The sequence below is a fragment of the Cornus florida genome, unplaced genomic scaffold (assembly GCF_030987335.1).
Source record: "Cornus florida cultivar Cherokee Brave unplaced genomic scaffold, ASM3098733v1 CherokeeBrave_3.0.0_Hap2_Chr11, whole genome shotgun sequence".
Taxonomy (NCBI): domain Eukaryota; kingdom Viridiplantae; phylum Streptophyta; class Magnoliopsida; order Cornales; family Cornaceae; genus Cornus; species Cornus florida.
Window position 1 is genome coordinate 135,467,477 of NW_026775581.1, and position 21,702 is coordinate 135,489,178.

Sequence of the window (21,702 nt, forward strand, 5' to 3'; positions counted from 1 at the left end):
TCATTAGGATTGGCACTAATTTCAAATTGTAGATTATGCACCTTACATTATGTGAAATATAAACCCTTTATTTATATGACGTTTCTACAAAATGTATTTGAATAATGTTATTTGCTCGGTGCATGTGTAACAATGGAAGAATTACATGGTAAATTTACCAATAAATAGTTTATGTTTGATGATATGATCGTTGCATTTTCCCGAACATTTAATGCTAATTAAAAACTTAATATATGTTGTTTCCATTCATTTTACTTTTTTTTTTACTCACTATTAAGTTCCATATGTATCCACTCGTGTCATTCCCTTTGGTTATATTTGGTACAGTGAAGAAGAAATAAATAAATAAATAAAGGAATAATACTCCCAACAGTTGGGAGATAAAATAAAAGAAAATGAAGGAATATTATTAATCTGCTGGCTCACCTAAAAAAACATATTCCAAATTTGAGAATTCCAAGTGCATTCGTTGCTTCTAAACACAATTTTAGTCTATTTACATCTAAAATTTTGATACAAAACCATTCTAGTGTATATAACATTTATATATATATATATATATATGGTTGAATGGGTGTACTATATACACCGTATTTATATTGTATGTACTAAAATAAATTTAAAAGAACAAAGACCAGTGAGTTGACTAGACTATGGAAAAAGAAGACTCCATAAAAAGCTTCAATAAAAAGCTATTAGAAGAAGGAATTGATGCGTTTGTCTATATGTTTAAAGAGAAAATTAGTATGTACATGTAAATCCGTAACATTAACAACATGAGCAAATTGTACATGCGAAGATATGAGCAAATTGTACCAAAATATATGTTCAACCCTTAATATACACTTAAAACTGAAACCAGAGTTTTTATATTTTTATTTTGTTCAGCCATTATATGGTTTATTTTTATTTTGTTCAACCATTATATGGTCGTGAACCATTGGTCTTCCAATCACTAATCGACACGAGTAAAAACTGGCACATAGCCAGTGAAACAGGACCATATTAGAATCTCACCACTTAACCACCTCACTCATAAATATGGGGACAGCGGACGGGTTTTAACCTTCAATGAAGAAAAGTTTGGCCATCCCAGTGAGATAGAAAAATATATCAATATATCCACGGCCACCCAATTCCATAACCAAAATAAAATACAAACATATTCTAAACAGTCAATATATTCTTACCCATATGAACCAAAAAACAGAACTTGTATCACCTTCTAATTATAAAATTTTGCAAATATGAATCTAAAAAAGGAACAACAAACCGAAGACATGGTGCGAACACAAAACAAAACCCATTTAATCTCTAGTGTTGGTGCTATTCAATCCTCGTCCTCCTCGTCGCCATCTCCACCAGAAGCTTTCTTGGAAGCTGCTTTTTGGTTCCTTCGCTTGACTCTTCCAGGGCGACCACCTCCCAGTGGACTTGTAAGGGAGAAATCAATGTGTTTCTGTGAGTCCACCCTCACCATGAAAGATGCTATGTTAACCACCTGTCTTCCAACCCTGGCCAGGGAAAAAGTTTAGTCATGATGCAGCATCCCCAGATTTCAAAAAAAAATATACAACCTTAAAAAATAATATAATATTAAAAGTTTGATATACAAAAGCATCTGGTGATTATCAATAACTTTTTGCAAGAAATTCTAGCAGTTCAAACAATCAAAGACCTTCTGAATTGATAGGTTATTGACTCTTGTTTTGGCATATCATACTCAAACTTGGGGTTGTAAGTTTGAACAAAATGTCTTGTGTTGTCTGTTCAATAATTTAAACAAGCACATTACATATTCAGGTTAAGGGTAAGATTTGATCTTTTCACACGTCTAAAAGTGCTTTGATCGAGAAGTCAATCAATGAGGCCTCTTCGGCATATTGTTCAAATGCTACTAGAATAAGTTCGATTGCTCAAACTTGGCAATTGATTGATCAATCAGGACAAATTTATTTGGAAACTCTTTAAAGATCAGAATTTTAATTGATTAAATTTCCCTATTTCATCAATCTAGGGTATGAGATAAAACATATTATCTTTTAGAAAAAAAATGTTTTGAGTATCAATCTAGAGTTTTCAAAGTGATACAAAGCAAGGAACAAATCCAAAATTCATCAAGCAACCATTAGGGCAAGCTTATGGTGATCAAATTTGTACTAGCAGATTAATTGGAGGAGGATAATGTGTCGTGAATTTGAGTCGGATGTAAATAATGGAATCTTAGGGCTAGAGTATGGTAACTTAGTTGTGTAAACATTTCTCTGCATTGAATTACTTATGACTAAACTGAGGGTCCCGTGGTTTTTTCCATTATAGAGTTTTCCATGAAAAAACTGCTCTACTTTAACTAATTTATCTGTTTGTGAATGCTATCGATTCACTTGGATAACTAAATGAGGGCAAGCCTTAGTGCATCGGCAAGGTTGCCCCATTGTCACCTGGAAGTCAAGGGTTCGAAACATATAAACAGGCTCTTCTCCACGCACCGGGTTTGCCCTCACGTGAATAACTAACTAAACTAAAAAATTGAACTAATATTAACTGAAAATTGAAAAATTAGTTATTCAAAGAGAAGATCCATAAGACCCATTTGCCCCCATTTACATCTAAATTGAGTCGTGTGTAATTTATCATATCAGAACTGCTCCATACTTTTATTCATTTGATTCCCAAGTTCTACTTAACCAAAAAAAAAAATTTTGATTCCCAAGTTCTAAGCTAGGTTGTAGCAGCATTATCCAAGACAGAAATTTTCAACAGTAAGACAGAGAAGTTAAAATCAGACACATTATAATGTGTGTGTGAATTTATATATATATATATATACGTACATATATATAGAGAGAGAGAGAGAGAGATTTCTAAATCGGTCATTCAGATGGAAGAATGTCTACTGGAAATCCCCCTTAACCATGTAGTGCACTTGCACGATAACCAATTCCAACAAAGAGCTCATCATTGAAATACATAATTGTAAATTCTCAACTACATATCTAAGATAAGCTAGACTAGAAAGTATTATTCTTAAGATATTAATATGAAGTTCAAAATGAACTGAAGTTACTGGATACAGTAATACAATAAAGCATGCACAGAATGCTGATTTATAATAATCTCTAAACATCAGACCATAAGCAAATCAGATCAAAACAGTAGTCTCAGACCTTCAATACCAATGTTTCAAATATTATGTAATTTATACATGTTTCCCAGATCTTAAACATTGAATTCCATTGCCGATGAGCGAGGCTTGAGTTCGAAAAATGAAACAAAAAGGCAGACATCTCAACTTGTCAAATTTTTTTTAGCAAAGCACGTTTCTAGAGAATGTCTGGAGACCCAGAAAAAGATCTCTAAGACACAACCACTAAAATTGCTTGGCTTCTTTTCTGGCTCAACATAGCTCTCAAACAGTTTAAAATGAGAAAATAAATAATCCGGCTATTTCCGTAATTTGTGTGGTTTATCATTGAACCTAAAGGGCAGTGTTTGAATTTAAAAAGTTGCACATATCGTCATCTTGAAGAAAGAGGACATTAAGGCACATAATCAATGCATCAAATCCCATAGATTTTTGCCCACTGTTTCATTTAGGATTGCAGGGAATTGACTATATGATATCAACAGGTTTTCATTTCATTTCCTTAGATGCTCTCCATGAACCATTCGCATCTTTTTAGAGATCATTTATATAACCAGACACCATACAACTAAAATCACTATGACCTTTTGTTTCATCATGGTTCTTGGGCAACTCATACAACTCATTATCCTATTCTTCGTTGCCAACTCCTGTTTAATTAATTAGTATCTTAGAACAATGGTATACATATCTGTTTCTAAGGTGTCATCTCTGTGTCGGTCATAGCACTCCTGGACACAATTCTGACACTACATCGCTGTGTCCATAATTTTATTATTTCAAACACTTGGCCGACACAACTTGGACACTTGGTCGATACATTCCAAACACTTGACCAACACATTCTACACTCTTCATCATATATAAAACAAATACATGACAATTCTAGAAAAAAACATTATGAACGTACATCAAAGTGTCAAACTTCTTCTTTTTTTTTTAAATAATTAACATTAAACACGTGCCACATTATGTAATGAACAAAAATATAACTCTAATAACAAGATAGGATGCAAATATCATATATAATATAATGTGTTCTTTTTTATATTCTACTAGCTTCATCTTCTAACTTATGTAACTTAAGTTTCAAAATTATAAATTAATTAAAGTTTCATATTTGTCTTGCTCAATACACATAAAAATGAAATTAAATTATATTAGCCACGTTCACACCATGTCCATGTCCTACATCTTTAATAATTTGACATGTCAGAGCATCTGTATCGTGTATGTGTCCATGCTTAGGTTTCTAAGCAGAAAAAATATGATCGAGGATTCAAGGCTCCCAATGTAGTGTTCGCCTTAAAATTTGAATTTTGTTTCTTGAAAAGAAATACTAAGATTGGTAAGGACTGAATGAGATCATCAAGAAACCAATATTTCTCCAATAAACCAGACAGTAGAACAGCGAATCAGCAAACACTTGACACGGTAAATGGATTGCCTGAGTTAGGAAATTAGGCACAGTGATTTATTTTAAAAAGAAAATCCTCTATATTTTCATTGAAATCTTGTGGCAATTATTATGAAAGTAAGAATTAGTGGTGGATGGATCTATTATGGGTCATTAACAATGCGAGTAAAATAACTGTAAAATGGTTGTTGAGTCAAATCGAATAAAAAAAAAATGTAGATGGAATTCAAGTTGAAATAAGGTTTCCATTACTGCCAGTTCAGTTCAGAATCCAGAAAATGTCATAAAGCATATAAAAACTTGAGGAATTATAATGATAAGCACCTAACACGAAATCATTGATATTAGTTAGCATTTCCATAGTGGACATTCCAATTCTCCAAGATGCAAAAGATAAAAGTTTCACAAAAGAAAATTACACAAAATTTGACAATGTCCGCCATTGTTGGATTCTGTTGTAAGAATATTTGCTATAAGGCAGGGTAAATTTTCAAAGTTTATAAACTACATTTTCATTTGAAAAGCTCAAAGAACTATAAACTCTATGAACATGGTTCACGATAAAACATTAAATTAAAGCAGGACACCTTGGATTCAACTTCAACTAAGTACTAATGGTTGTATACTTGTATATTTACCTGATATGCCTCTGCCTAATAAGCACACGAGCATGATGAATGGACTTTGCCATGCCCGTCTTGAATACGAGTGTTTGAAGTCGGCGCTCAAGGAAGTTCTCCACAGTCAAAGCTAGGACATAATCAAGTTTGTTTTGGCTCTCATCCAACAGACCGTACCTGTTCATCCTGCGAAGAAGAGCCTCACCCTCAAAGATCCGACGAGGATTTTTCTCATCAAGAGTGAGAAGCATCCTTGCATTATTACGGATGCGGCTTAGTGCATACTGGACCCTCCACAACTCCCGCTTACATCGGAGTCCGTACTCTCCAACAAGCTTCAGCTCCGCATCTAAACGCTCCTTCTCATATGGACGGCGAGGCTTCTTGAATGTCTTCCCATCTAAAACCATCCGATATTATTCAGTAAGCTAATAACTTTGAGAGAAAATAGTGACACCATAAAAACTGATAAACCCTATATTGCACACAATTTAGTTAAATCAAATTATACGAATTAAATTATATCGCTGAAACAGAATATAATTCAATCACAAATTCACAATATATTTCATACCATTTTGAAAGGAAAAAGAAAAAAATAAATAAATAATTAGCTATTATAGAAAATAAAGCAGTCATGTGAGAACAATTTTGAACCCGGAAACTAAAGATCGATTCGAAAACTTATAGCCTCAATGTTTCAACGATTGTGACGAAACATTTTAGATAACATACAACTTAGGTAAGATAGATAACAAAATTTTAAACGCATATAGTAATCAGAGAAATTGAATGACTGAGCACAGAACTATAGAACCAACCACATGGACGTATCAGACCAAGGCATGATACAAGCTAATGCAAATAGAACAAGTTGCAGGGATCAAATGCATGTAGATTGTTGCAGAAATGGAGATCAGAACACTTGAAATCTAAACCCTGAACCTAAATACACATCTGAAACGTGAGTGATTAAATGCGTGTGTTTGTGTGACCACGTACATATACATACATTTACGTATATATACAGAGAGAGAGGTCTTACAGTTTCGATAAAAATTGACGTGAACCATGGCTTCGTCTAGTTGCCGTCAGGAGCGAAGGAAGACGAAGCGCGAGAAAGGAGAAAATTTTCCAAGCCTTCGAATATCGGCAAACCCTAGAATTATATTTACGGACTTTAATTTGGATTCGGATGCTTATGGGCCAACCGGCCCAATTGAATAAAAAAAATAAAAAATTAATATTTTTATTTAGTATTCTCTGCTGCAGAATGCACAATACTTTTCTTAAATTACAAAAAATAAGGAATTCAGTCCCATATTAGTGCTAATAACCCTATTATTATTTGAGCATCTTAAACAAATCACTGATTAGGAATTTCAATTTTCAAAAGTAAAAACAGACCTAAGAGGTCACAAACCTAAAGGGCAATGGTTAAGAGAACAGAAAATTTATTACCTAGTCCATAATTATATGATTTCAGTCTATCACAATTTTAGTAGCAAATAAGTATGAAGGCTTTGTTAAATTTTTGTTTCCGTGTGTGATTGCCCAATTCATGAAAGAATCGAAAAAATTTCCCATCTAATCAAAATTCGAATGTTGAGACATCGTGGCAAATCACATAACTCAACTCTGTAATTCTAAACCATGTAATAATTTTTTTTATAAAATTCAGAGCCTAGACAAGTGTAACGGGTGGGCGCTTACTCATTTATCCAAAAGTTTAAATTGAGTTGTTCGGTGATGATGCATACTCACCCAGTTCTACTCAATTACTCTTCCATCCGAATCCGATGTGAAACATATATCTCTTTGTAATAACAAGTTAATCGATAGCAAATTTCATAAGCAAGAATCTCTATATTGTTCAGAGTTGTCGCCTAATTAATATAAAGTTTAAATATAAATTATTATGTTATATATATATATTTGAAATGTGAATTTAAAATTTTAATTAAATATTTGACATGTTTGAGAGTGAAAAAGGTGGTGGTGATCAAAGGGAGTGGAGTGGGTGGTGCATCTGGTTTCTAATTTCCTTTCTTTCCTTTTTTTTTTTCTTTCTTTTTTTTCTTAAATAAAATTAAGCAGATTGAAATTAAAAAGAAGATTAAAGTATTGAATGTATCGTGAGAGTTCTATTTCTATTTTTTATAAACTCTAAATTTAAATAATTATTAAATTATTTATTTATTTTTAAGTTGTAAATAAATATTATTTTAAACTATAGATTTACATTTGGATATTTAATTAAAATATAATTAATATAAAGTTTAAATATAAATTAGGGTTAAAATCATAAAATTCCTACTAATTTCAAATTTTGATCATAAATCCCAACCTATTTCAGAAAACTTCCTACACTTTAAAAAGTGATCACGTTGCCCTAATATCCGTATCCGACCCGTTAACGGAGCTATAAAATAACAAATTTAACCTTACTATTTAATATTAAATTAAAAATTATTTTTTAAATTTACAAAAATACCCTTTAATCTTCTTCTTGACCTTCTCTGTCTTAAACATAATTTTTGTAACCCTCTCTCTCTAAAACATAAAAGAGTAAGGTTAAATTTGTAATTTTAAAAAATAATTTTTAGTTTTTTATTTAACATTAAAGAGTAAGGTTAAATTTGTCATTTTATAATCCGGTTAATTGGTCGGATACAAATATTGATGCAATATGATCACTTTTTAAAAGTGTAGAAATTTTCTGAAATAAGTTAGGGTTATATGATTAAAATTTGAAAATAGTGGGGGTTTTATGATTTGAAAATAGTGGGGGTTTTATGATTTTGATATGTGAATTTAAAATTTTAATTAAATATTTGACATGCCAAAGGGTTATAGCGGTCACATAGGAGGGTAATTTTGGAATTATAAAAAAAGGCACATGCTTCATAAGTTGGATGGGAAGTGGTCAATTTAAGGGAGTAAGAGCATCTTCAATGCTAAAATGTGAAATTCGGATGCCAAATTTATATTTTGACAGTGCTACAGTGTCAAAATGTTACATTCTAGTAATAGATGAAAATGCTATTTTTTAACAGAATCACTATTCTTTTTCAACTATCATTCCTACCATTCATATTCAACTATCATTCCTACCATTCATATTTGCTTCAGTAATGTTAATATAGACACATTCCAAGTCAAGTTGTAGACTTTAAAAGGAAACTAAAATTAAACTTAATTAATAATAATAAAAAATCTAAAATATCTGATTAAAAAAGAACCCAATAATATATATATATATATGTATAAATTTATATATTTGATTATATTATTATATAATTTTTTTATATAATTCTTTTTCCTTTTTAGGAAATTTATATATATATATATATATATATATATATTATATATATATATGTATATTATATATATTATTATTATTAAAAATATATATATATATATTTAGGGCAAATCATTTCAGCCTCCCAAATAGCCATAAAAATTTTTAGGGCAAATCATTTCAGCCTCCCCAATCGCCTCCATCTCTACTCTCGCTAGAACTTGCCCCCTCTCTCTCTCTACAAATGCAAACTACAAAATCTACTTGCCCCCTCTCTCTCTCTCTCGCTCTCTCTCTCTCTACAACTGCAAGCTACAAAATCTACAAGAATTTCAATTTATCTATTTGTCTGCAAGAATCCAAAATTCAAAACCTATTACCTATATCAAAACCCATATCTCTCTCTGCTTACTCTCTGTATATCAAATTTCAGAACTTCCCTCTCTCACACACATTTGTGTGAAAAGCAACCGTTGGATCTCTGAAGTTAGATTATGAGTATTAGTGTTATTTAATAGCAACGATGGGAAAGGGGAAGAGCGAGAGGGAATTGGTGGCGTTCAATTGGTGGCGTTTCCGATGTCGGAGTTTTCCGATGCCGTTGAATCTCTCTCTCTCTCTCTGTTGCCTGTGATGGAAATAGGATTCAGTCCGTTGCTTTCTGTGGCCCCAGCTCATATAGCAATTGCTATATATTTTGTTACAATTGACATAAGAAATGACAAAGTTAAAAAGTAACAGTCCAAATAGCATTGTATTGATGAGTCTATTTTGAAACTCATCTGCTATATTTTAAATTAGCAGCCCAAATAGCAGTCCCAATAGAGATGCTCTAATATGCTCACTTTTGGAACCCCTTTGACTAACATGTTCACTTGAGAGTATTTTGTTCATGGACAATATTTGGGTCCAACCCAGGTTGGATGAAGTTCCCCCAACCTGGGTACGTGGCCCAATCACATTGGGGCGTGTGGCTGTAATTAATATAAAATTATATTGGGCATTGCCCACCTTTCCGGGTATAACCAGTTCTTCTCTCCATCTCCATCCCCAATTTTCAGAACTCTACGCATCAGACTGATAGTTATTTTTTGCTTGCTCCATCTTCAATCCCCAAAAGAAGTACCACCCAATCACAAAGTTGGCCCGCAAACACAAAATTCAGCCACCCATAGCAATCAACAACCAAATCAAGCAACCAAACAGCAACCCCAAACCACCAATTCGCAACCCCAATCATCAATTTAGAGCACTGCAACACACACCCACAAGCTTCACACAACAGCGTCCGCTACAAGCCGTGACCGAGGAAGGATCCAACCCGAATCGTACGCACACCAAGGCACTGAAATTGGATGCTCGCCGTGACTGCAACTCCCTAGCCTCCATTTTCTCCTATGTTCTTGGTGTCCGTCGGCCACAGTTCGAGGAGGAAGAAGGCGACGACAGTTCGAGGAGCATCCATGTAACAATCTGCCATGCTTGATTCATCGCCGGACTGAACTCGTCTCCCACTCGCCGTCACTCGCGCACGCGAGTAGATCTAACGTGTCTTTCACGCGCACACACGCCCCTTCTTCTTCGGGCAACGAGGTCTTCGTCAACCTCTCCGTTCTCTGTGCCGTGAAGTTGTCGATTGTTCTCTCTTATCTTGCCGTCAATCTGCCGGGATTTCCGAATTCGGCCGTGGTCTCCAACAGCCACCAATCCAACACTACTCGCTCTATCCTCTCCATGCTCTTCTTAGGCCACCTCGTCGACACCGGACTACACCACCGACCTCAACTCCGGTTGCTTCTTCGCCAACAGCCACCAAACGAGAATCGGATATGAGGCAGCCGAATATGGAGGACTTGAGAAGAGAGGAGGAGGAAAGATGGATGATGAAATGGGTTTCATGAAATAGGAACGGGTTATACCCTTAAATTGGTGGGCAACGCCCAATTTAATTTTATATTCATTACAGCCACATGTCGCAATGTGATTGGGCCACAAATTCAGATTAGATTGGGTTGGACCCAATATTGTTCTTTATTCATATAGTGTGAAAATTTAAGGGGTATTTCTCATTTTTGCCAAAAAATAATAATAATAATAATTAATTGAAGCTAGAGTTATTTAAGATAGGAACTGTGAATTACATATACTATTCCATGTGTTCCACTGGCTGAACAACAGCCGGTAACTAGTAAATTCAATTGAGATTATTTTAAATTTTTTAATTTTTTTTATTTTTAAATTTTTTTTTTTTAACTTCCGAAAAAAAAAATAAAAAAATTTGACGATTTTTTTTTTTTGACATGTGTGAAATTTAAGGGGAAAAAAGGTCCGCTTCTGAGGCCGATTCTTTACTGATTTAAGAAAGAACCGATCAGAGGGGAAAGCTGGATAGACTTTTCTTCCTACTTGACTTTTACTAAACAAAACCAACGTTTTCCCTACCATGACCAAAGTATCAAAACCAAGTATCATTCGATAAGTGCAAACAAATTACTTAGAGGGATGGTTGTGTACCCAATAAGATTTTTTTTTTCTTTTTTTTTTTATTCATTTTTTATTTCATGCTTTATAGACTTATTTGCAATCTGGACAATTTTATAGACAGAAATCAGGTGCTAAGGGATGCTGATTTTGAGAAGGATGAATGTTGCTGATTTTGAGAAGGATGAATGTTGCTGATTTTGAGAATAGTATATGGCAAAACTAGGAAATGATACATTTTTAGCAAGTTTTGGAGTTGAGGTTATTGAGTCAGAATTGTCCTTTTTCCCTTTAGACCACTAATTTAAGATTAAGCAAAGTTTTCGTTCAACCATTTATGTAAAATTAGATAAACTGATGACAGGAACAGTCGCTAATTGCTAATTGCATTTCCAATTACAGACGAGCGAGTCCATAATTGGATTCCCAAACTGAAAAAATAAAATATAAAATATAAAAATAAGGACTAAATCAATCATGCCCTCTAGTACTCATCTTCACCATCATCATCCTCTCCTTCAGCAGACTCCAAACCAACTTCCTCATAGTCCTTCTCCAGAGCAGCCAAGTCCTCCCTAGCCTCCGAAAACTCTCCTTCCTCCATGCCTTCACCAACATACCAGTGCACAAACGCACGCTTCGCATACATGAGATCAAACTTGTGATCAATCCTCGAAAACACCTCAGCCACACTAGTGGAGTTGGAAATCATACACACAGCCCTCTGAACCTTAGCCAAATCACCCCCAGGGACCACAGTAGGAGGCTGGTAGTTGATTCCGCACTTGAACCCAGTTGGGCACCAGTCCACAAATTGGATGGTCCTCTTGGTCTTGATTGTGGCCACGGCTGCATTCACATCCTTAGGCACCACATCACCTCTGTACATCAAGCAGCAAGCCATGTACTTCCCGTGGCGCGGATCACATTTGGCCATCATGGAGGACGGCTCAAATGCACTGTTTGTGATCTCTGCAACTGAGAGTTGCTCGTGGTACGCCTTTTCTGCTGAAATAACCGGGGCATACGAAGAAAGCATGAAATGGATTCTTGGGTATGGGACTAAATTGGTTTGGAATTCAGTCACATCCACATTTAGAGCTCCATCAAACCGGAGAGACGCTGTCAGTGAGGAAATGACCTGCAAGTTAAACAATACAAGTCTTAATTTTATTACCCCACAAAGTGTCACAAAATCCCCCTTTTGAACAGAATTTATGGTATTGAGTATACCTGAGAGACAAGCCTGTTGAGATTGGTGTATGTGGGTCTTTCGATGTCCAATGATCTACGGCATATGTCATAGATTGCTTCATTGTCAAGAAGCACTGAAACATCTGTGTGCTCCAGGAGAGAATGGGTGGACAGAACACTGTTGTAAGGTTCAACAACAGAGGTTGAGACCTGAGGGGAAGGGTAAACTGTGAAGCCCAGCTTCGATTTCTTTCCGTAGTCGACGGAAAGCCTTTCAAGAAGCAGAGAGCCAAGGCCGGAGCCAGTCCCACCACCAACGGCATGGAAAACCAAAAACCCTTGAAGACCAGTGCAGTTGTCTGCAAGCTTTCTTATGCGATCCAGACACAAATCCACAATCTCTTTGCCAACTGTGCAACATCAATCATCAAAGCAAATTTTAATATGACAGAAACATATATTTGTGTTCAAAGAATCAAAACCCCCAAAAATTAGTACTTGTGTAATGGCCTCTAGCAAAGTTGTTGGCAGCGTCTTCTTTGCCGCTAATGAGTTGCTCTGGGTGAAACAATTGGCGGTAAGTCCCGGTCCTGACTTCGTCGATGACAGTAGGTTCTAAGTCGAGGAAAACAGCGCGAGGGACATGCTTTCCGGCACCGGTTTCACTGAAGAATGTGTTGAAGGCATCATCGCCTCCACCAACTGTTCTGTCACTGGGCATTTGTCCATCAGGCTGCACATACAAAAAATTCCCCAAAGACCCAGAAGAAATTGTTACACATGATATAATTACTTCTACTAAATGTCACTTATATAAACTTGAAATCAAATAAAATTAGGGTTTGATGCAGGGTATGAAAAGGCAATATACTGACCTGAATGCCATGTTCAAGGCAGTAAAGCTCCCAACAGGCATTTCCAACCTGAATCCCAGCCTGACCAATGTGGATCGATATGCACTCTCTCATTTTGTCTGAGAAGTTGTTAGCAAACTGAGGAGAAAGAAAGAAATAGAGAGAGAAAGAGAGAGACGGAGAAGGAAAGAGAGATGCCAAAGACGTATACGAAGACGTCTAGGCCAAAAAACTGGGAGTGTTAAGAAATTAGGGTTGGGGGTTAGGTATGTATATATAGGAAGATTGAGGAAGAAGATGCTTTTGAAACGGCTAGTATTGGGATACGTTAACTTTTCAAATTTGAATGGGATCTGTCGGGACCGTTGGGTCTGTCAAAGGTGGGAAATTTAGAATTTGCAATTTTGAAATTTTTTTCCCCCTTGAAAATTTGAATTTACGAATGCACATTTGGACTCTGGATCGGAATGGGCCGGAATATGGAGTTGGGCCTCACCTAGCAGGCCGAATACATAGCCCAATTGAATGGAAGAGGCTGCTATCAAAATTATGTACTCACTATGACTTTGAGCATATGTAATTTCATTAACCATTTAAAATGTTATCTACCACTCATTAATAGTGTTACTGATTACGCAATATAATGCTTGGGCTTGTCAAGTTTTAAAGTTAGAATGAAATGTTTTTCAATTCTTGAATATATTCAATTATTAGGCCCTATTTGTTTTAAAATAAAGTTTATTTCAAAAATATTTTTAGAATTCAAATATTTTATAAAAATATTTTAATGACCTGCCATCAAATTTTTTGTAAACCATTTTACTACCGTTCGTTAAACCATCCACGCTCTCTTTCTCTTTTCACCGTAGACAACATCTTAAACGTTTTCCTTGCGTAATCCTAAAAAGTACTTTATTCAAATTACTTTATCGAATTACTCAATTTAATGATCATTTAATTCTTTTATAATTTAATACTAAATTGAGCTATCAAATACGTAGTATATGAGTGAACAAAAAATTATTCTTTTAATTTTAACAAACAATTGTGCTTTAGTAGCCCACTCATTACTTTCCTTTTAGATCCAAATTGACGCGTATATATTAAAAAACCATGCTTGTAAATATGATGAATTCATGAATCATAAGTAATGAGATCCATAATTTTCACTTTTCGGCTACAATGCAAAACCATTCACAAGGATGAATCATTTGCACTATATATTAATATACAGTTGCTAAGTATAATTAGATTCCATTATATATATATATATATATTTTATTGCTTTTGGTCCTTCAAAGCGCATATGGAATCCATTTGCACCTAAACTGTGAGTGTTAAAAAGTAGACTCAAAGCCTAAGAAAAAGTCCGATATTGCTAATTAAATAATTCGTAGTCATATTAGTATGATTATCAAATTGAAATCTGTAAACACAAAGGTCATTTAATTTTATGAAAAACAAGAATGACTCAAACCACTCCAAGGCATGCCAATGTCTTTTTATTTATTTATAAAGTTGTAGTTATTAGTTAATAATTAAAATAGCTTGATGCATTGGTTAGGTAGGGCCAGCACACAGCTATAAAATTATAATTTGCCAACCATTTATTTTGAAATCTAAAAATACACAAAATTATATTTAACTCGGATCCTCTGTAATAGAACAATTTTCTTACTCCGTTGAAATGATGCACTTTATAAAATAAAAATAAAAGTTTTAGTCAATATTATAATATTTTTATAGGTAGTACCATTAACTCGAGGAAATAGGAACACGAGAGGATTGTGTACCTAACCATACCATATGGCAGTAGTATTCATCAAACTAAAACAGTTGATTTGGTAGTCATTTTTCACAAAAGTCCATCCAAAACATTCCATGAACTATAATTGGAGACACCTGTCAAACTCAGGCGTCATGACCACTCATGAAGCTTGCAATAATGTGTTTAATTTTCAAGAGCCAAATGGTTTTGTGCTTAGATAATAATTCATTCGTCGTTTTGCTTCAAATAATCTCGAGCGAATTCGAAAATCTTCAAAAGTAGGAAATATGACAGGTTTAAGAGCAGCAATTAAGATGGTGACATCAAGATTTGAGGGCTCAAAAGTGCTTTTGGTAGGAAGGAAATACTTTTGTGTTTTATTTATTTTGATGGTAAACAACAGATGCTGGATCAGACTTCTATCTGATCAATGAGATCTGCCTTGAAATACTGATTTTCCCTCACAAAATGATTTAACAATATCAAGTAAGTTGTTCTAACCATTTTCTCTCAATTTCAGAATGATTTGTTTTGTACTCGAAACCGATTGCATAGCATTTACAATGTCTTGATCTTTTTGTTACAAAGCTTGACAAAGGATATTAGTTATTCCCATAATATCTTTTAACAAATGCAAAATAAACACAAACTGAAATGATTTAAGAGTATTAAAAGCAATATCAACATCTCCCCGGATCTTGTAATTGTTGAGATTTTTAAAAGATTTTAAAACTCGTTTAAAAATATTTCAATATTCCTTTATTATTTACTTTCATTATTTGAATTTTATATTGTAACTTAAGGAATTAATTTACATGAACGTTACACTATAACGTATATAATTTATTGGGTTTTTATTAAAGTAAATAAAGAATTAGCTGTTTTGGCTTCTTTAAGGAGGCCTATATATATGGCAATGGGATGCACTCAAAGGGATATACCAAACTACTCTACCACATTTGCGTATTACTCTTCCAGATATTATGCTATCAATATCTTTTACATATTTCACATATATTTCACTATTTTGGACAACTCGACATTTGAAACTTGGTCCTTTTTCCTTCCTGTGGTCGTGCACATAGAGGAGGTGCACATAGAGGGTTGTATCTTGGAGTTAACTAGCACCGTCCGCACATGCACGTAGGGGGGGCTATCAACTTTAGGTCAACGTGTTTATCACGTATCTCCCTATATCTGGCCAGCCTTTCTTTAACTTTACTTTTATATTTTATTTGTTTTATTTCTTTTACATGTAACGATTATATTTAAATTGTGTGTCTATATATATATATATTTGTATACAAGTAATATTATACAAAACTACCATATTCTCATTGGTTTAATTTATGTAAAACTTATTTTAATTGTCTATTTATATAATATTTTAGTGTGATTCGTTTATAATATTTTAGTGCATAAAATTATATTTCCATAACTGTCTAAAGTTGATAGCCCCTCTAAATAGCTTCTTGGCTTATTGCCCATTCTGTAAAAGACCTAAATATTTTTTTTATTGTGAACAGAACATGTTTTGTTTTGGAAATTAAAATTACAATACGTTTCATAATATTAAAAATAATAATAATAATAATAATAATAAAAGGTATTGCAAAGAGTTGTATTGATTATTTTTTGGCGAGTTTAATTTATTGAAATATACAATAGTTTCAACATTTTTTTTTTAATTTATAATTTGTTTTATAAGAAAGTCAATTTTTTTTTAAAGGGTTCTATTTTCAAAAGGAAACAATTTATTGGAATTTAAATTGGTATTTTTTTTAACTGTTTTAGCATTGAGTTATATATATAAATATATATATAAGGCAATTTATTTTTAAAAAACATGATCATATATATTTATATATATATATATAAGGTAGTTTAATTTTAAAAATCAGATCAGGTTATTATTATAAAACAGTTACTATTATAAAGTCAATTTATTGAAATCAGTTTTTTTTTTTTTTTTTTTTTTGGACATTTAAATTGTTGTATTGAAACTACTTTAGTATTGAAACTATTTTAAGCGTGAAAAGTTATTATTCTTATTTTAAATTGTGTATTTTATATTGTGCATCCTTTTGCTTTAATTAGACGATCTGCATCTGATTTATATTTTGTTGAAAATTTTTATAGTGGCTTTAATCTCAATAGGAAATTGACCTTACATCTTTCACGTAAGTAGACTTGATATCCAATTCAATTTGAGGTCTATAATATAATGATGATGATAGAGATGGGAAACTCTAGCAAGATCGCCTTAGGATTTAATCCTTCGATTAATCTTACCTATGATAACATTGATTGGTGGTTAGACTCGGGGCCTAATGTACATGTATGCTTTAGTAGTGACTGTTTTAAGACTTACAAAAAATTTAATGGTGGAAGTGTAACCTTAGGAAATAATTCTATCGCACAAATTTATGGAATTGGAGACGTGGAATTAAAGATAACATTTGGGAAGATTCTAACTTTAAAGGATGTGCGACATGTACCCGAAGTGAGGAAAAATTTAGTTAGTGGACATTCTTTAGTTCAACAAGGGTTTAAAATTGTAATGGAGTCAAATAGAGTTGTAATCACAAAGAACAATGTTTTTGTGGGTAAAGGTTATATTAGTGAGGGATTATTTAAGTTGAATGTTATTTTCGATATGAATGGAATCTATCCACAAGTTTATAGCGTTGAATTTTGTGATATTTTGCATGAAAGACTTGGACATGTTACTTGAAAAAAAATAATAATAATAAGAAATCAATAGATTTTACTATAGTCCAAAAATCCTAAAACTGTGGGGGTGCTTAGCTAAAGTAATCTTACTTGGATCTAGTTAAAAGGAAAAAGATATGACAAGAAATTTGGTGTGTAGATCAGTAAATCCGTTTATGGTCATTGACAAGCTCTGGAATCAATGGCAAAAGATATTTTAATCTAATTAGAGTACTATAGATTAATGATGATGGTAAGTGTGTAACAAATGAAATAATGGAGAAAAAGTTTTTTGTGGATGACATTATTTTTTGGAGATAAACTTAGAAATTTTACCTCTGGATTTTTTTAATAAAGGATCTAGAAAAGGCATCATTGATGTTAGGTATGAAAATAGAAATAAATTTCTCAAAGTATCACTGAAATTTTTTTGAAAAGATGTTTTAGAAAATTATCTTTACCAAGTATCAAGTCTGGTATTGCCTATCTGTTGATAAACTTAGTAGATATTCACATAATCTGATTAAGAATCATTTGATGATGTTATATAGAATCAAACCACAAAAGATTACTCCTTGTACTGTAAAGGTTTTTTCAAATATGGTGGAAAGATATAGTGATACAAATTGGATAACCAATTAATTAGAAATCAAATAAATTTCTATCTGTGGAGTACTATGAATCATAATATTTACTTTTATTTTTTAGCCTTAAATACTACTTGAATCACAAGATTATGTGTAACAAATTCCTATTACATATCCTACCTTTAATAGATAAGCCAATGTTTGCAAGATTGATACATTATAACGTGATATTGATTTGGTGAATTAACACCTTATAAAGAACAAGGTGCATGGATACATACAAATGAGATACATATATGTGAATAGGAAACATGTGATTTCTTAAGGAAAATATACTGAGATATGAGGGGAAAAAAAAAGTTATTTCTTGGAAGATTGTCATAGATATGTTGAGGGGGATGGGCCTAAGCCCCAAGTAAGTCACCTCCGGAAGTAACCCAACTTTCTTATTGGCGATTTAATCACATGACGAAAGGTTCAATGGGTAGAAACAATCTGTACAGCGTGACTCATTGATAACACTCTTTTTATGAGGTTTTTCGAGGAGATTCTTTCCTGTTCATCCCTATGGCATCCGTGTTGTGATGTGATAAGGAAAGGCTTTGCCCTGAATGAATTCGAGGCGAGCATACTCTCGCGGGGTATAAGTCACATATACTCTTAGAGGATTCATCTAAGTGAGAGCCGTCGTGAGGCCGCGACTATGAGAATTGGGTTGTTCTTTAGTAACTCTCATAAGAATCAAGATATTAGCGCATGGCCATTAATAGCGCTACCCCACTTGACCAAAGTCTCTCGTCAATATTATGTGTGTAATGTGTTGAAGTTTGGTTCAGAGGGCCGAATTCAAGACATAGTTCATTCTGGTTCTTCAAATAGAAACAATTACACTAAGTGAAGGTTCAAACTCATAAAACACCTACACCCTTTGCATAATATCATGTTGCCCATATTATTTTTATATATTATATACACATTTATGATTTTAAAAGTTTTAAAATCTTGTGGGGGATTGTTAAGATTTTTAAAAGATTTTAAAACTCGTTTAAAATATTTCAATATTCCTTTATTATTTAATTTCATTATTTGAATTTTATATTGTAACTTACGAAATTAATTTACATGAACGTTACACTATAACGTATATAATTTATTGGGTTTTTATTATAGCAAATAAAGAGTTAGCCGTTTTGGCTTCTTTGAGAAGGCCTATATATATGGCAATGGGATGCACTCAAAGAGATATACCAAACTACTCTACCACATTTGCGTATTACTTTTCCAGAGATTATCCTATCAATATCTTTCACATATTTCACATATATTTCACTAGTTTGGACAACCCGACATTGGAGACTTGGTCCATTTTCCTTCCTGTGGTCGCGCACATAGAGGAGGTGCCACTAAAAACTGATCGGGTTGTATCTTAGAGTTGACTAGCACCATCCGCACCTGCACGTAGGGGAGGGCTATCAACTTTAGGTCAACGTGTTTATCACGTGCCTCTCTCCATATCAGGCCAGCCTTTTTTTAACTTTACTTTTATATTTTATTTGTTTTTTTCTTTTACATGTAACGATTATATTTAAATTGTGTGTCTATATATATATATATTTGTATACAAGTAATATCATACAAAACTACCATATTCTCATTTATTTAATTTCTGTAAAACTTACTTTAATTGTCAATTATATTTATATAATATTTTTGTGTGATTTGTTTATAATATTTTAGTGCATAAAATTATATTTCCATAACAGTAATTACATCCATCTTCAATGAGGTTGTTAAGAACTGAACATGTTGGACCAAATACCTTATCAAATTACAAACAGAATCAAAATGGGAGCTCCAATGAGTATCTCCAAGTCGTTACAAGTTACCAATCTGATTAGCTCCTAGGCCGGTTTCAAGTTCACTAAGATCTATCAAATGGGCAATTTCCATAACTTGAGCAGAATGTAATTCATCAGTTCGTTTGCAAGAAACTCCGATGTTATTGATAATGAAGTTCAAGTTTGAAAAGAATTGATGGACAACGATTACTTCTCTAGATGCGGCAACTAATGCTAGTTGTAGTCGGTGAGCTAAGCAATGCACATAATATGCATAAGGACAATCCATTCACCATGTATATTGCTAGCACCATCATAACCTTGACCTCGGAGATTGTGAACATCAAGATTATATTGAGAAAGAACCGCACAAGGATCCTTTTTTTAATTCAATGAAGTTGTATCTTTGACATGCACATGATCAAAGAAACGTTCTTGTAAAAAACCATCCTTATTGACGTATCTTAAAACGAGAGCCATTTGCTCAATTTTAAATTCATCATAAGCTTCATCAACAAGAATACAAAACTTGGCATCGCCAATATCTTCACGAATCTTACTTCTTGCTTTTTTAGAAGTAAGAAGTAAGATTCGTGAAGATATAGCCGATATCTCCTTTTGAATTTGTGGCAAGGTATACTTGGCATTTTTTAGGGCATTTTCAAGAACAATTCTACTGACATCATTATTATATGACGCAAAAGCCTTTACCATTTCAATGAAATTGCCTCGATTACTTGATTGAAGAGATTCACCATGCCCTCTAAAAGCACAAGCTTGATAAGTAAGCCATCGGACCGCATCAATTCTGACCTTCAATCTCAATCGATTATTCAAAACTTGTTCAGAAGTTTGTTTAACCATCACTATATCAATATGACAAGGTTGATTCATTAAGTCCTTACATGCTCTCTCAACAATGCTATGAGCAAAACATGGGCTTTCTCCCACATGATTTAAGAAAGCACACCTATTGTCATCATTAGCTTTCTTCCAACTTCGAAATCCTTCACTAGTAAATGCATTGGTTCTGGGATGCCCCGTTGGTTTCGCTCCAAAAAGAAAGCAAGGTAAACAATATACAGCATCCTTTGAAGGAGAATACTTTAACCAGGTAGGAAATAATTTAAACCAAGATGATTCAAATCGAAGACGATGCTTTTCCGATCCAGAAAGCAAATATACTGAAAGCACAATTTGGTATGGTTTCGCTTTGATATAAGCTCGTCGAATGTGATACCCCCTAATTTTGGAACACGGATTGATCAAATCCGCGCACAAAATCAGAGAATATCAAAACAATTAAAGTATTTAAACAAGTACAGATTACAAAATGAAATAAAGAATAAATAATACGCTGAAAAAAACTAATAAATAGTAAATCCATTAATAACTCCCAAATGGTTTGTAATACCCCTAATTTTCAAAAGGATAAGATTAGAATTTAAATTTTATTCAATGTGCTTATGTGTCAAATTGTTTTAATTCATTGTTTTATTTAACTAAATTGTTGTTATTAGGGTTGTTGTTTGGTTATTTAATTTAAATTGCATTCCTTGATTTACTTTATTTATATGATTTAATTGGTAGTATTTAATTTAATTGCAATTGGTAGTATTTAATTTAATTGCATTCCTTTATTTAATTGATTTGTGGTAATGATTTAAATTTATGGTTTATTTTTTTTAATTATTTAATTACGTTAAATGGTTTTAAAATCTACGTTAACTAAGGCCGACTAGAATTAGGGTTTTCCATTGGGGATTAGGATTGGGCTTAGGGTTT

General features: G+C 33.3%; 2 protein-coding genes across 2 annotated transcripts; both read right to left on the reverse strand.

The window, feature by feature from the left end:
* Positions 1 to 1,096: 1,096 nt before the first annotated feature.
* On the reverse strand, positions 1,097 to 6,355 carry LOC132284905 (small ribosomal subunit protein uS4y-like). Its single transcript, XM_059787048.1, has 3 exons — positions 6,228 to 6,355; positions 5,201 to 5,582; positions 1,097 to 1,514 (listed from the first exon to the last, which is right to left on the reverse strand). The coding sequence occupies exons 1-3, from the start codon at positions 6,253 to 6,255 to the stop codon at positions 1,331 to 1,333; spliced, it is 594 nt and encodes a 197-aa protein (XP_059643031.1). The 5' UTR covers positions 6,256 to 6,355; the 3' UTR covers positions 1,097 to 1,330.
* A 4,912-nt stretch (positions 6,356 to 11,267) lies between these two features.
* On the reverse strand, positions 11,268 to 13,264 carry LOC132283957 (tubulin alpha chain-like). Its single transcript, XM_059786008.1, has 4 exons — positions 13,034 to 13,264; positions 12,657 to 12,891; positions 12,198 to 12,568; positions 11,268 to 12,105 (listed from the first exon to the last, which is right to left on the reverse strand). The coding sequence occupies exons 1-4, from the start codon at positions 13,124 to 13,126 to the stop codon at positions 11,449 to 11,451; spliced, it is 1,356 nt and encodes a 451-aa protein (XP_059641991.1). The 5' UTR covers positions 13,127 to 13,264; the 3' UTR covers positions 11,268 to 11,448.
* Between the last annotated feature and the right edge of the window lie 8,438 nt (positions 13,265 to 21,702).